This window comes from Necator americanus, chromosome II, assembly GCF_031761385.1.
Source record: "Necator americanus strain Aroian chromosome II, whole genome shotgun sequence".
NCBI classification, from domain to species: domain Eukaryota; kingdom Metazoa; phylum Nematoda; class Chromadorea; order Rhabditida; family Ancylostomatidae; genus Necator; species Necator americanus.
In genome coordinates, this window is record NC_087372.1 from 34,810,546 (window position 1) to 34,827,136 (window position 16,591).

A 16,591-nucleotide genomic window follows, 5' to 3' on the forward strand; every position below is an offset into this window, starting at 1 on the left:
ATATTGAGAATTTTTTGAAATTCACCTGGTTTGACTGAAGCTACATATTATGTCCATTCATCCGGACAAAGAGTTTTAAACAATGTTTATAGGTGTAATTAACTCCTGCACGAAATATTTATGAACTTCATGCAACTTTTTTTCCAACAATAATTCGACAGCTGTTAGCATGCGAGAAATTGAAGCAGTGAAATAGACGATAAAATTTCAGAGAAACCGATTATTGAAATTTCTGGAGAAATTATTGAAATTTCGCGGGGAACTCACTCAATTCCGCAACTAGGAGTTACGTATAAATATTTGTATTAACTGAACACTTTTTAAATTCATTTAGCTCAAATCAAATTGAAAACAAAATTTTTCAACGAAAAAAAGAGACGAAAAAATATAAGAAAACAAAAATGGGATTTCCAAAGGTCAAAGAACATCTTTCAGCCCCGAATTAACGAAAATATCAATTATTCACAGAAAAATCTGGGCTAAAAAAATGTAGATCACTCACGAAAAAAGCAGAAAAAAAATATGAAGGACTCTATGTACATAGTTCAGTTCAGAGGAGATCAGAAGATCTTTGAGTAGGAGTAGGAGTTCTGAAGTGAAAAATATGCTCATAGGAGAATTTTCAAATTAAGATACTTGTATGTCGTCTTTAGAATTAGTATCTGGTCAATTTTGAGCAAAACCAATTTTTTTTTAATCCCGGAAATGTTCAAAGACCACATTTTTTTCTCCAACAAAATAATCCATCGAATTATAAGTCAAAGATAGAAATTTTATTATTGGCTCTGAAGCAATAGAGCATTAATTATGGATGGATTCTGAGTAAATTGAGGAAATTAATCGATAATCACTTCGGAGGCGGAATGAATGGGAATCGAATGAATTAGGGAATTGATAAAAAAAAATTAAAATATCTTCACATGAACATCTCGTCTCGTGGTAAATGGTGCACGAATTCAGTTTTGAAGACGTTTCCCGGTGGACAGAGAAGAAAAAAAAATCCGATTTTAACCGCGTTAAAATCCTGGGTCTATTCTCGGCTCCTAGCAATCTATCAGTTCGCATCGTTATCCGAAATCCGAGAGAATGAGGAATGACGTCGGAAAATAGGAAGCGGTTTTTCTTTTTCTTTCGCTTCTCGCTTCCGATTGCGGAGTTGAATGGCGGCGGAGTGCAGAGCGCAACGTAACTCAGGGGAATAAGGCCGGGGGCGAGGCCGGGGCCCACCCTATCAATTCTTTTTCGGCTACGTACACATGCTACCGCCACCACCAGGCGGCAATTTAAAGGAGCAAATCTTTCCTGGGACCTCGAGACACGGAGGTATTTTTTATCTGTGGAAATCTCTGGAGTATTGATGAAGAGTTCTAGAATAGATATTCGTAGCCGTTCCAGAGCTGTTGCCCACAATTTTTCCCCAAACAGAAATTCAGATCATAGATCACAATAAGGTGTATTTTAAAGTATTTTTCTTTTATAATCTACCAGCCTGAACGTGCGGCTAAAGCCGGACTCCAGGCTTATTTTGGTGTTCGCTTCGCTCGCTTTCACCGATCAGTAAGAAAAAAAAAACAGTAGCGACATTTTTTGAAAAATTAGAATTCTTTTTTATCAACGCTTTCCTCAATTTTTTCACCCGAAAATTTAAGCATAGATTTAAGATTTTATGGTTTTTCCCTAAACGCGCCGGTTCTATATTTGGAGAACAATAGAACTTATTATATAGCATGATTTTTTTAATCCATTTTTTTATATTTCGAAAAGTATCTTGTATTATTAATTTACTACATTTATATTATTAATGTTATTTATTTACATGTATTTTTCTAATTTGTACTACGTATTCATCACATTTTCTTTGAAAACTTATTTCATTTCTTTTTTTTTTCTTTAGAATTTCCCCGGTATTGTGGCTGGATCCAGTTTGAGAGGCGACAAAGAGTTTGTATGTAAATTTTATATTTGTATTTGAAATTACTCCATTAAAAAATTTAAAATGAATACTTCGGGTTTTCGTGGAAAATTTCTAATTATTCTATGATTCTAAAGGGTTTTTTTTTCAGAACCACTTCCCTGGAAGAAGCTTCGTGAAAAGGTTAAAAAAAAACTCAGTAAAATGGTATCTTTCCCTAATCTTTTCCAGATTTTGGCCGAAAATTTTCTGAGATCCTAGAAAAATCAAGGTAAAGTCAAAGAAACCTGCATGAAAGTCCAACCGTACGTAAACCCGGCTCACGTATTAATTTTATTTAGAGATTTATGAATGTAATATAAAACGTTTTATACCTAATGACATTCGCACGTTCGCATAAAAACACCGGATTTTCTCCGAGCGTTACTAGTTACTTTTTCAGTTTTTCAGAGAATTTTCAGGATAATTCTGGAAGAGATTAGACAGTTATATATTTTTATGCGAACGTGTGCAGGCTATTAAGTATGAAACGTTTTATATTACACTCATAAGTCTCTATATAACATAAGTACGTGAACGAATCCACCCACGTTAAACTTTCCAGTTCTACCAGGAATAATCAAAAATGCAAATGAAGCCAATTTTTCGAATTCGTGATTCAAAATACAAGTAAAAACCTAAAAAATATGGGAAGAAAAGCTATTTCTAAACCAACCTCAGAGACTTTTGAGTAGTATTCTAGCAAAAAAAAGTGCTTTAAGTGCCAAAATATTGAATTTTTTTCAAAATTTTAACAATCACAGACTACAAGAAGATGGAGGATATGGTATGTGAATAAAATTTTTAAAGAGATTCAAAATAATCAAAATTACAAACTACGAAGCCGGAGTTGAAAGAAGCTATGTAACTAAAATAAAAAAAAAAAAAAAACAGAAATATTTCCTTCAAAAAATCCCAAAGTGTTCTCAAATGTGCCACTGAGCATGTTAATTTAATTGTTTTCCGGATATTTACTTGTGATTAAAGAGAATAAAAATGTGTAGAAATTCTCGAAAAAACTTGATGAATTGGAGGAAACTTGAATAACTCGAAATTCCAGAAAAAAAAAGTTTGTACAAATAACGAAAAAAAAACCAAAAGGAAACAAGGAAAAATTCTATTAGTATTTCTATATGGACGCTACACAAAGAAGCATAGAAACATCCGCTACTCCTTCTTGAGTGGTTTTTCCCCGTAAATTTCTTCTTTTTTTTTGCTGTGAGCTCGTTTTTTTTTAAAATGAATTAATCATTTGAATCGTATTAAGGTCATTGGAATGTCAGGAATGATGTGGATGCACGTCACGGTTGCGGTTATGGTTATGCATATTGATTTATGCACATCTGGAGTTAATTTCAGGCTTCATTCTGTAAATTTTCGTGCTTCATCACGAAGCGGAAACCCTGTAACAAACAAAATTGCAGAAATTCTGGAATTTTCCCGTGTATGTACCTTCACAATATTATAGGTGAACCGAGATGAGAAATATTGGCTCCAAGAAAATCATAGGGAAGATTCATGGAAGCGTGAAAAACGAGCCGATACCTCGTCAAACCTCGTCATCCACAAAATAAAGTCTCTCGAGCAAAAAAGGAAAGCAATGAAACAATACGTTGGCTTACACATTCCAGAAAATTTTCTAGTATTAAAACTATGCTTAGAATAATTTTTTATGCATACTTATATTTTCTTTTGTTTTTTGATCTCGACAAAATAATGTGAGAGAGAATATCGTGAATAGAAAGCAGCTGTTGTTGTGGACCGTGAACGTCTCAACGACGTTGGATTTTCATATACAATAAAAATTTTTCGCCACCAAAAAAAAAAAAACAAAAAATAGGAACACTTTTAGAAATGATTCAATATCTTTATATCTCTCATTTTTTCTCTTTCTAATTTTTCTTTTTATTTATATTTTCTTTTTCTTTCTTGATATTTCGGATGCTATTTATATCATTTATTTATACTTATTGGGATATGCTTCGAAAAGAATTCGAGTTAGTGAAAATTATGGCTTTTGCCAGAGTCCAGCGGGGGAAAAAATTGTTTCGAGAGATCATTGCATTAATCTCGGAAGGACCGGAGCACATGAGAACCTAAATTTGTAAGCTGTGTAGAAATATTGTGCAAGAGATTTGAGCAAAAAGCAATGCATTCCATTCCTGTCATTATATGAATGACGTAGAAAATAAGAAAAAAGGAAAAAATCCAGGAAATGGATATATGGAGGAAAAAAGAGCTGGAGAGAACGTTAGAGCTGAATATCAACAGTTACGTAGCGGAAAAGTTTCGAGCCGACATTCGTTGCCGCCGTTATTATGCTGCGGTTCTTCCGATTGCTCTACGAAACAAAATACTTGGTGCTGCAGAATTATTTCTTTTTTTTTTCGAACTAAGGAGAACGTTTATCCCAGCAATAAAATAACTAATAAAAATGAATAAAATAGCAATAAAATAAAACTCTGTTTCAAAAATAGTTTTCCATGAAAATTTCCCTGAGAAAATCCTCGAAATTCCGGATGTGGTGATGTTGGATGAGCACAATGAAACACACACACACACAGACACAGCTGAAAGTTTAATTTATGGATTCCGTGTCCCCGGGGAATTAGCAAATGATTCGTGTCGAACGGCGATAATCAAAGTTTAATGGGATTTCTTTGCGAATATACGTCACAACTACATATGTAGGAGCCTGACGGCATACACACAAGCTTTTTCTGGCTGCAAAAATCACTGAAGTGGACGGGAATCCGCGGGTCCACGTCGGCGGCCCGGCCGGCCGGCCTTCCCTCCCAGCAGCACTCACATTTCACGTAAACACGTACGTATTTATGTTCTCACCAAACTATAGCAGCTGTTCAGGCAAAAACTATGCATCCGAGTCCATACCCATACGTCACAGCATCGCGGCGACACGAGGTCGCAAAGTGGATTTCGAGACTTTTTTCTCTGGATTTCTTCGAGACTTCGAGACTTCCTCGGAAGACCTCGGGAGTCGGGACAGACAGAGATTTCGAGATGATGCACGAGACAAGTGAAGAGTTTCCGCTTGACGGCTATCCTGGAAATTCTCCTGAGGAACGACGAAAGATCTTTGATGCACATTCGAAAGTTGAGTGAGATGAGGTGCTTTGAGGTGAGTAGGATTTGTCAGAAATTGTATCCTGGGTTATCTCGCCGCTCACTCATCAAGCGCCTACACTCAACTGTCCCAAAGGTGGACGAGTTTTCACAGAGTTTGATAGAGTTACTCGATTATTAAATATTATTACTTAATAATTGTTTTCTTTAATTGAGCAGGACACGAGGTTGTCACAAATTACTTAATAACGTTATTATTACTTAATAATAATATAAAATAAATAAGTATACATTAATTCATTATATATAGATATTATTATTAAACTATTTATTTACCATTTATTTCGTTCATGTGTAAGTTTATCTAACAGATAGACTCTACTAGAGGAAAACTTCTCAAAGGTTTGATCAATAAATCATCACGGAACCCACATCCAGAACTCGAATAGTAGTTCATAGCTCAGGAATCACACGCGAAACTTGTCGCAAAACAATCCACAAAAAAACATTTAAAAAGTAAAAATAAAACAATCAGATCGTCGAACTCACTAATCCCTCTTCCGTTAATCGAAAGCGCTGATGGTGATGTGTGAATGATCTGCGGAATGTCGATAATTGGGTATGGTCGCTGGAAAAAAAATTAAATAAAGTGTAAATAAAGTGTCTGGCGCCAACCAATCCGCTTGGGACCTTCGCCACCACGTTCACTTCAATTCAGAATCGGTTGAAGTTACAAACGTGTAGCTGTCCCATACAATGACCTTCGGAGGTAGCCGAAGTGTCAAATTAGTGTTTTTATCCTCCCAGACAAGTCGGGTACCAATTTATCGACCCCAGAGGGGGAAAGGTTTGGCTGACACTAGGGCGGATTCGAACCTCTGATCGATCGTGCAGCAGCGAAACCTCTAACCGACTACACTACGCCCCCCTCCCCAAAAAAAATTAAGTAATACAAAAATAAAAATAAAATAAATAAGAAGTATATATAGTAATATAAAAATAATAGTAAATATTACTAAATAAATTTCATGCTTGATTAACTAGCTAGCTAGCTATATAGCTTGTTTTTTTCCCGTGTTTTTCATAGCATTTACAAATGAAAGGAATTTACAGATATTCTCAGCAGTTGGAGAAATTTTCCTGAATTAGTTTTTTCTCTCTAAGAAAATATTCAGTTGGAGAAAAATCGAGAACTTATCGATGTTTATTCCAAGAACAGCTATAAACTATTAACTGTTTTACAAAAAGCAAATATGGAGATTTCACTCGAATTCTCTGGAAGAACGTTCTAGCATTCCGCGCCTAAAATGTGTTTTCCGCTTAGCGAAGTGAGATTTTTCTGTGAAATTCCTCCTTGAAAGCAAAATTCTGATTATTCTCCTTGAGTTCTCTGGAAAACTTATCGCTTATGACTTACGACCGATACAGAAGGGAGTTGAGCGCATTAATGAGTTGAGTGCATTTGACTAATAACTCTCAAAATAATCTTTCAGAGCCAAAATAGATGGGAGATAACAGATTTCATTGTATTATTTATACTATAGTTCAGATTCACTATTATTATCCACTTCATATTATTTTTCGTACATTTTTAATTTTTTTCCTTGCTTGCTGAAGGTAATCAATTTAGTTGGACAGATTCATTGAGATTCATCGATTTCACCCATATTATTTCTGGAAACCCTGGAAACATCACCAACTGCAAATTTTCTCAAATTTTTCTCCTTTTTAGGCATTTCGTCGACGATGCACATGTTAACGTTTCAGATCCGCCCTAAATATATTTTAGAGATCGTGGTATGTATGATATATTTTTGCTACTACCTGTATTTTTACCACATTACAGCGACTGCTTGAAAAAAAAACTAGGAAAGGAAAAATTCCAAAAATCTATATATTTCCAAAAAAAATCACATAATAAACCCCATCTACTGCTTGTTCTGCTCCTCCAGCCATCAAGACCAGGATTTATTCTATCGGAATTTTTAGTAGTATTGACCTCTGGTAACGTCCGTTAGTTTATATAGCAGGCGAAAAGCAACTATCTACTTTTAAAATTCTGAAGAAGAGAATTTTGTAGAAACAACCAATAGGAATTTTTCCAAAAATCCTAATTTGAGCACTTTATTACTTGTTCTTGACATACGAAAAAATGTATTTAAAAGCCAGAAGTCGAAGATGTGTAAATACTTTTCCAATTAATCTAAATTAGCTGAAACGGTCTGAAACCGCCTTTCAAATAAAAACAACTCGTCAATGTGAGGGAATTCTCTCATTTCTGAGCAAATTTCATGCAGAGGAATTCCCAACAGGTTTCCTCAGTATAGGAGTTGACGTTTTCAATCAATGGCACCTCTGGATGAAGCGACTACGTCCATAACATTAAATAATGGAGTAAGCGATGCTGTAAACTTTTCTTCTCTAAAATACTCGTGTTATAATCACTGATTCAATAAACTCTGCGAAAACACGAAACTGACGAAGCAATGATTTTATGGGTCTTCACATTTCTCTTCACATCTGGCTGTCTACCCTTAATTACTTACTTTTAATTACGTTCCCCCAAAATTTTTACGCTGCGGTTTTTTTCCGCAGGGCGGATGTAGCACAATCGGAAAGAGGTTCCACTATGAGTGCACGATCGATCGATGGTTCGAAATCGCTCTACGGTGCCAAGCAAGCCTTTCATTCCTTCGGGGTTGATAAATTAGCGCTATAATGGTTTGAGTAGATAAGACACTGACTTGGACGCATCTGCAAGCCCTCATAAGTCATTGTATAGGCTAGACACGAGTTTGTGAACCTCAAACTGAATCAGAATAGCATCCCAAGGGGATTGGTTAACGCCAGACACTTTCTTTCCTTATCTACTCAATTTTTTTTCGTAGTGTTTGTGACCCTAACTTGCACTTCTGAATAGAGTAGATTGAATAAAGATGGCACCAGCTGCCACTGTTCCGCAGAAATTCTGCTATTCATCCTAGATCCGGGGATGTGCATCTTCTTAAAGGCCACATACCACGAATCTGATGTAGTGAGGGAATCCGCGGGGAAAGCTAGAGATGGGGTTGTAGATCGCGGGATCAGTGGTGGTTCCGCAATCTACAACCCCATCTCTTCCTTATCGTCCTCAGGAAAAACTGCGTCAAAGATTTCGTTTTTCGCGACTATTTCAGCTGGAACGCGCCACCCTTGCGCCCCGCCTCCTCCTGCGATTGGTCGAGCGGAATGATTTTCCCATCGGGGCGTCCGAATTGACTTTCGACAAATCCCAGGTGGGTGCGGTTGGCGTGGCGGGTGGCGGTGGCGTGTTACAAAAGAGAACTTCGCAGGGAACCGCATTCCGAAGCCGTCTGCTTACAGTGATGCAGGGAGAGATGGGCGGAACCACCGTTGTATTCATAATCTACGATCCGATATAAGTATACTCCAACGGTCTGCCATACAATGCCAAATTCGTGGGTGGTACCTTTAAAAGAGTTTTAGAGGTCCTACTTATAGTTCTTTTGGTTTGGAAACGAGATCCACATTAAAAAAGGATAAAATAGTGGCGTATCAATCCACTCGGGATGCGCCAATGTGTTCTACAGCAATTCGTAATCGTTAAGGTTCTAGAACGAGTGTTGGCCTATACAATGTCTTGAGGGGGCCAGCCGATCATCAAGTGAGTGGATTCATCCTCCCAGACGAGTCTGGTACCAATTTATCAACCCTGGAGCGTTGAAAGGCTTGGTTGGCGCAAGGGCAGTGTCGAACCATCGACGGTGCGGCTACAGACGACCTCTTATCATCTGCGCTACACGTGCTCTTAAAGCAGACTTTAAAAAAATCGGTGCAAGGAATGTTTTCTGATTTTTACACATCGACGCAATTGCAATTTAGCACAGGGAGTTCGGTGTTTTTATTTCGACTTCCACGGGATTTGTGTGAACCACCAAATTAAATTATGCAAACTTTCTAAATCTTTCTTCACGGGATAATTCAAGATCACTTTTTTCCAATAAGATGAGATTTAGGAAGAAATCTTGCTGGTATGCTGCACAATAATAGAGTTTTAAATCATTTCTCCAGGATGACGTCATTTTTCGAACATTTCGAACAATTATTCGAAAGCCAAGGACGACGTAAAGCGAGTGACACGACGCGTTCGCGCGCGCTCACCTACGGTGGATTCCTCGAATGTGGACGCGCGACAACGAAATGCAGCGCGGAAAAGTGTTCGGTAACGCCAATATTTTTTTATTCTACTGTAAAATCTTCTTCATTTCTGTTTTATAAATATAAAAAAATATGTGCATAAAATATTGGAACTTTAAACTGAGAAAATGAGACATTTTCATAGAAAATTAAAGAAAAACTCACCCCCAACGATGTTGTTTCTTCTAAGGACAGGCTGTCCCACTCTGAATTTACTGATCTGCCTTCGCTTTCCACCATAGATCCTAAAACTCCACACTGATTTAGACAAATAGACACGTGAATTTCACGTGAACGTGCAACGAGCAGCAGAAGAACGAAACGCAGGAAATGGACGTTTGAATAATTTTTAGATTAACGGATAATAATAGCACATGCTGGAAGAAAAGTAAAAACACATCGATACTTCTTGTGATGCTCCGGATCAGCAGTTGTTTATGATCTGGACCTGGTGTAATTCACTAATACCATTGGATACGTGAGAACAACAACAGATCACTCGAAAAAAAAGAAAATATGTATTTAAAAAAATCTAAAAATCCGTGAAAGAATTTATTATAATTATATAAATTTTATTCTAATTTTATTGTTATACAATATAGTTATAATTATATAATTTTCAATTAATAACAAGTAAAACAAGGACAACCAGAACCAGAGCCAGAACCAGGTATAATTGGCTTAGAATTAAATAACTAATTAATTAAAATTCGTGGATGAAGCGAAGGTTAGGAAATCAAACGATTTAAAAGAGAAAAAAGGAACGAAAATTATTTAAATTAATTTCAAGCACCCGAAAACAAATATATATTTGCAAGAGAGAAAATTGTAGAAAAAATAGAGGGATTAATCGAACTGAATCTAAATAGCTAGTTAGAAAATACTGCATACTAATAAAAAAAGCGTCTATTTTTTGTTTCACAGTTCTGAACGGGAAAAAATAGCAGGAGCGAATACGATTGTAAGAAAAAAATCAAGAGAAAATCATCAGGAAATTGTACAGAGAAGAAAATTATTCAGTAGCTAGGAGTATCAGTGTCAAGATAAATTTTCAAATCTATTTTATTTTTAAATTTTTAATATTCAGTTGAAGTTTGAAAAAAATGAAGAAATTAGCTTCAACTAACAGCATGTGCATCTGGTATATGGGACAAGTTCAGTTTTGATCTCATAGATCTTCTCAATTTAGTAAACCAGAGAGATGGGATAAACTTTAGTTGGAAATTTTAATTTTGGAAATTTCCACAAAAAGATATCAACGAATATCACCATCAGAGAAAAAAACAACAGAAAACTTACGTCAAAATATTGTCAGCTACGGTAACTCTACGATATTTTCAGTATTACACCAAAAAAATAGTGATTTAATTGGAAAATGTTTCAGTGTGCGGAAGAAAAAATAGTAGGATTTTCTAGTTGAAGACTAGTTTTGCGAGATGTGGTGAGCGCTATTCGGGTATAAAGGAAATGCTCAGAATGTCTGGTCCAAAGGTCCTTAATAAAGTTTCTGGATAACCTTTTTCAGCTAATTTTTCATTTATAACCTTGCAACCAAAAGGAACCAAGAGGAGGATATCAAAAAATGAAGGAAAATTTGTTTGGGCATTCAATTGTCGATCGACGTTCACTCAGGGAAGTGCCCTTTTCATAAATTTTGCTTAAAGGTACTACTTAAGGGGATTATTAAAGGTTTAATTAAATCGTCAATTTTATCAGTAAACACAAGAATGACATCCCGGAAAATAATGGAAGAATGGAAGATGTTCTCCACCTCTGGCTACAAGGATGAGGTAAAGGGACATTAGGAGACTAGCGGTTAGCTCGTGCTGGTACAAAAAATAGAGAAAAATTAAATAAAACTAGCAAAATGCAGCATTTGACGGTCAGTTGGCTACGGCTGAAGAGATTACGAATGTTCGAACGATGAAAAAGAAAAAAGAAAGGGAGAAAAAGAAAGGAAGATAAATCTCCTTTGAATTCTAATCATTCAATGAATTTCTGCTTTAAAAAAAAACGTATCGATCAAATGAGGCACTGGATTAGACTATGAATAGCCAAGATTTAAGAAATAAAAGGGAAGGGTGAAACTAAAAAGGATTAAAGAAGGAATTAAAGGATTAAAGGAATAAATTAAAAATAAATGATTAAATGGGAAAATTGGATTGAATGAAGGATTAAATTAAAAATTTATGACAGGGAAAAAAAACTATTTGCACTATTTACATACAAAACCATTATTTACTCACTGCACTTTGAGCATAAAGCTATTACTCATTACTGTTATCCTTTTTTTTCTAGATTTTCTTAGAAGAAAAATAGTGCTATGAATACTATATTATACTAAAAAAAATAAGATACTGTAATTTAATTCAATTTTCAATTTAATTGTAATTTAATTTAAATAATTGGTTTCTGTAACTGAGCCGGACACGAGATTTTTATTATTCTTTATTCGTGGCCAACGTTCCGGCAATATCGCCTCCTTCAAATCCTGAAACAATGAAATCGAACGTGATTTATCCGATCAAACCGCCTATCCGCCCAAGAAAAAAGAATTAATTGGGATTATTGGATAAATGGGCCGCAGAGAATTTTTCCTCATAAATTCATCTAACTATAAGTATGACATAAAAAACGAAAAGTACCAGAGAAAAAAGAAAGAAGAAAAAGAGAAAGAAAGGTATAGAATATGGCAAATTAAACAGTAGTTGCTACTTTTGTTTACTCGTGTAGCCGTGACGCGCGCACTCCGCTTCACATACTTTAACTCCCTTCAATCAAATACCGTACGCTGCCCGAACGTACTGTCACCCACATATTAAAATCTTATACAGTCAAAAACACTTGATTAGCGTCAATCTCACTCATACACATGGGCAAACACTGTCCGTCATTTAGTTCTAATTATATTAAGTTTATTTTAAATACGAATGTAAACAAATAAAGAACCACAGAATTCAAAAAATACATGTGTTGTTAGAAGGGGTGATGATTTTTCGAAAATGAGGTTTAAAAAAGATGAAATGAGGAAAATGAACTATGTTGGCTGCACAACGAGCCCAACAAATGTCGGTTTTAACAAAAATTCCACAAATTCCAACGCGGAACTGGATAGGTTCGCAGACTTTTGTTATAGAATATTTGCTCCAAAGTGAATATTGATTAGAAATCTTCGATCGGTAACGTGATGGCGATTTCTCCTATCGATAACGATAGTGATTTCTGAGCTTGATGAAACGGACGGCGATTTTATATAAAAACAAGACGAAGACGAATGTAAGAGAAAAAAAACTGGAAATGATGAGTCCATCGATCTCTAGATCAGCTGATCTTGTCAATTATCGCGATCAGCAGAATATATACGCATGTGACTTCCCGCGAAAGTCGAGAACACCACATTTCATTACGGTAGCCGCTTAGGAAATGTAATCTGATCCATCTAACCGAGAAGGAAAAAATCCCTATGCACAGAGGCGAAAAATCAAAAACTAAATTTGAAAAATTGGACCGGTTGAGAAAAAAAGCAATGGTAACGAGGAAAATCACTTGAAAACGGAGTTACAATGAAAGGAAACGTTGAGCCCCAAATTATTTTCTTTCTTTTTTCCATTTCCAGTCCAGGAGGAGAAGAGAATGTCCGTGACAAATTTACAGGTCGACTTTTAACACTTTCGGAGTGCATAAAATATAAATTAGAGGAAAAAAGGTGGTAGTAGCTCTTCAGATGAGAGAAACAAATCGATATCTATGCAAAGTTCAGTGATTTAAAAGCGCGAGAGAAATCAATGCTAAATTTCTTAGGATAATAACAACTCGAATAATGTTTGTTGATCTTTTCTAAGTGAGGGAAAATTCTCGGAAACCTCACTAAGGCAGGGGCATTGACCTTCTCTTAGTGAGAAAAAATTCTGGTATACCCACATTGAGGCGATTGAGGCAATCCCTGATCTCACGGGAAAAAAAGCCGAACGACGACGACGACGAATTGAACAGACGAAGCGTAGCCGTTTCGGAAATGTAATAAATAGAGATTTTTCACGATTATATTGAGTTATCCAGAGCAAAGCGACATCTTCAGAGAAAAAAAATCAGCGTAGAGCTGCGAAACGATTTTCCCGAACTCATCCTGAGCACATGACTCGACATCAAACCAGCCGACTGCCACACAACCAATAAATCTTCACCGGTGCACAAATATTTTATTGGAACGATTCCAGAAAACACACGCTAACTTATAAACATTTCGGCACGAATATCAGAATCATTAATGAAGAGTGAAGAACACTGAGAATACCGCAAAAAAATTCCACTTAATCGTTAATTTCCTTGGAATCCTTGAGGTTTTTTTTCTTAATCCATACCAACCCCTTTCTTCATTTTCCCATCAAACGTTTCCAGCTCTAAGAAACATTTCCCTTTCCTCAAAGAAACATGAATGAGTTTTCTTTTCAGAAAAAAAGAAAAATGTTTCTGTCTCATCATTTTTTCAGGCATACGTAATAAATGTTAGAAGCATGTACTAAAAATACTTTGGAAAAGTTAAGAAATATCAGAAAGTTTTTGAAAAAAAAAAACAGAACTTCATTGGAAATATCGAAAAATGTTTGAAAAAATGAAAAAGAGGAGCAAAAAAGTCAGACAAAAAGCGCATCCTACACTATGTCCTCTTTAATCGAATTCACTAATAAACCTTCCATTGTCGTAAGACTAGAAGATTAAATGCTTACGAGGATTCCTTATCCTATACTTCGCTAGGATACCAAAAATCTATGAGGTTTGCTGAATTCAAAACAATAGATGGTCGCTTCCTAAATGGCTACTATGCGCATATGAATTAACCATTAATGCTGACATATTGTGCTCGGTGGAGTATGACATTTGTAATAAATTTTAATTTATGACTCTCATTAACTGACTCCACATTTCTTTTTTCAGGAAATCATTGCCGAATTTTATCGTTTGCTTAATGGATTTTCAGTTTTAGGATGGATATTATCAAAATATACTTGATATGGAATGAAATAGCACTTTGCGACGATTTATCATATTCCTTCCTTGATTTAATCGCGTGGTTGGTGTTATCACCAAATGAAGTTACCCGTGGCTTCGCCATGATTTCGCCTCCTCCCACTTTTGCTTCTATAAAAGTTGCCATTCCGTGTTTCGAAATCCATTCCATCAACATGTCACCTTGGAAGCGGTAACCGGAACGGACTCGAGGAGCGGATGCGAGCAACTTTCGAGCAACACCGAAGGGAGGAGGAGCTGCCAAGAGCTGGAGGCGATCGGTGTCCCTGCGGCTGCCTGGCGGAGTGAAGCACAAACTTAAGCGTCCAGACTTCGCTCATCCGGAGATTTGTACTCGTTGGGCCCGTAGTGAGTGGCCCGTCTCTTTCAGATTGTAGTGTGCGTATATGTGTAGAGTGAGATGAAGACTGAACAATAACTCAGCGTGTACTGTTTGCAATCGAGCACACAGGAGCCACAACGAGTTACAAAACAATCCATATGAATAGCAATGTACATGTGTACCGTGAAAGGCCTAGAGGAGCCCGGCCACGAGCGCCCATAGCAAATGTGCCGCAAGCGCCAGAGCATAGTGTACGAGCCGGCATGAGGTCACACTAAGGGTAAAGCACAGGAAAGTGCGGCGGTAGCCATAGGGCCTCCAAAGTTTGTGATCCCGCGAGGTAAGGTGTGAACCTAGTGGCTACCATTTCCTCGTGCGGATAAACTCTTGCCCAACTGTCCTCGAGATGTTGGAATCCCAGTGCCAGATCTTTTTGGGACCCACACATCACTGATCCTCCGGAATTGGACCTGGTAGATGGCATCCCGGGGAAAAGATCTTGGATAGTTCCACACATCCCTCTCTAATCGTCGTTAAAAAAAACGGCGTAAGAACCGCTTTACTTCCCACGAGGTACCCTAGAAGTCTCCTCTATGTATACGTTCCGCCGCACTCACCGGCTTTTTCATTGGTTTCACGTCTTTGGCGCCGACTTTTAAAACGACTAAGGAGAGATGGGGAACAGCCTAGATCCCGCAATTTACAAACCCATAGCTAGCTTTTCTCGCAGATTTCTTCACTACCTCAAATTGGTGGTATGCTCTCTTTGACAAGTCTTGTCGTTGAACCTGGGCAACGCTTTTTTTAACCTTATGGAAAGGTATTCTAATCTCAAGAATAGTTCTATTTCCCGTAATAAGTTGCATAGTAGGGAGAATTAATCCAACCACACCTTTTTGCTCGCATTTTCTGCATTACAAGGGAGTGTTAACCGTGATCACACTCATAAATAAATAGTATATAAAAAATAAATAGTATATAAAAATTAATAAGAATAATTTTCTTACGTATTGTCGGAGATTCGACGCGACTCTTATTACAACATCTAAAGGGCGCGTGCAGCGGACGCGACAAAGGTAGCACAGCTCTCCTCCGTTTCGCTCGCTTTTCGCTCCGCCCATTTTCGCTGCTATAAAAGGAGCCGTTCCGTGTTTCGTAATTCATTCCATCAATAAGTTACTTGGCAAGCGGGAACCCGAACGGACTCAAGGAGCGGATGCGATCGATACAGGACATCAGCGCCACTTTTGAGCAATACCATCTGCCTAAAGGGAGGAGGAAGAGCTGACACAAGCAGGAGGTAACCGGCGTCCCTGAGGCGGAGTGGAGCACATTATCCCGCGACCAGGACTTCGCTCATACGTCCGGAGATTCGTGCTTGCCTGGCCCGTAGTGAGTGGTTTGTTAGGCCCCGCCCTTTAGCATTGTAGTTGTGTAAATATGTGTAGAGTTGAATGAAGACTATGTACCCAGTGTACTGAATGCAGTAGAGTACACAGGAGCCACAAGGGAGTGGCTAAGCAAACCGTACCTAAACATCAAGTACACGTACGTTTATTGCCAAGAGCTCGAAGAGCCCAGGCCGCAGTGCCCGCAGGGCGGCGGCCAGGGGATCCTCACAAGTGCTAGAGCCTAGTGTAAGGCCGCCATGGGGCCAGAGTAAGGGTAAAGTATGGGAAGGTCCTTAGGGGCCTTAGGGCCTCCCAAGGTAGTGACCCACGCGGCAGGGAGTGAACCATGGATGCCTGAACGCAAGCCTAGTGCATACCATGCGCGAGTGCACTCTGGCTCAGTGCATCCACTTTGTCGTATCCCTGGGGTGTTAGGATCCGGTGCCAGTTTCTCACCGGACCCACACGTCAATGAGTCTCCGGAACTGGACCTGGCTGACTAGCAGCCGAGGACGCGACACACATCTTCACGAGCTACTTCGAAGAAATCTAATTATCCCAACAAACACAACTTATCTGAGTTAAGAAACTTATCATATTTTCACAATCTTGAAACCA

General features: G+C 37.7%; 1 protein-coding gene across 1 annotated transcript in view; it reads right to left on the bottom strand.

Annotated features, from left to right (window-relative positions):
* Positions 1–9,472, bottom strand: part of RB195_020430 (uncharacterized protein) — a gene marked incomplete at both ends in the record, with an annotated part of 44,003 nt that extends 34,531 nt beyond the window's left edge. Inside the window, 2 exons of the mRNA XM_064188717.1 lie at positions 5,585–5,663; positions 9,398–9,472. Of these exons, the coding sequence (XP_064044598.1) occupies positions 5,585–5,663; positions 9,398–9,472 (154 nt within the window). The remainder of the gene's footprint in view (positions 1–5,584; positions 5,664–9,397) is intronic.
* Between the last annotated feature and the right edge of the window lie 7,119 nt (positions 9,473–16,591).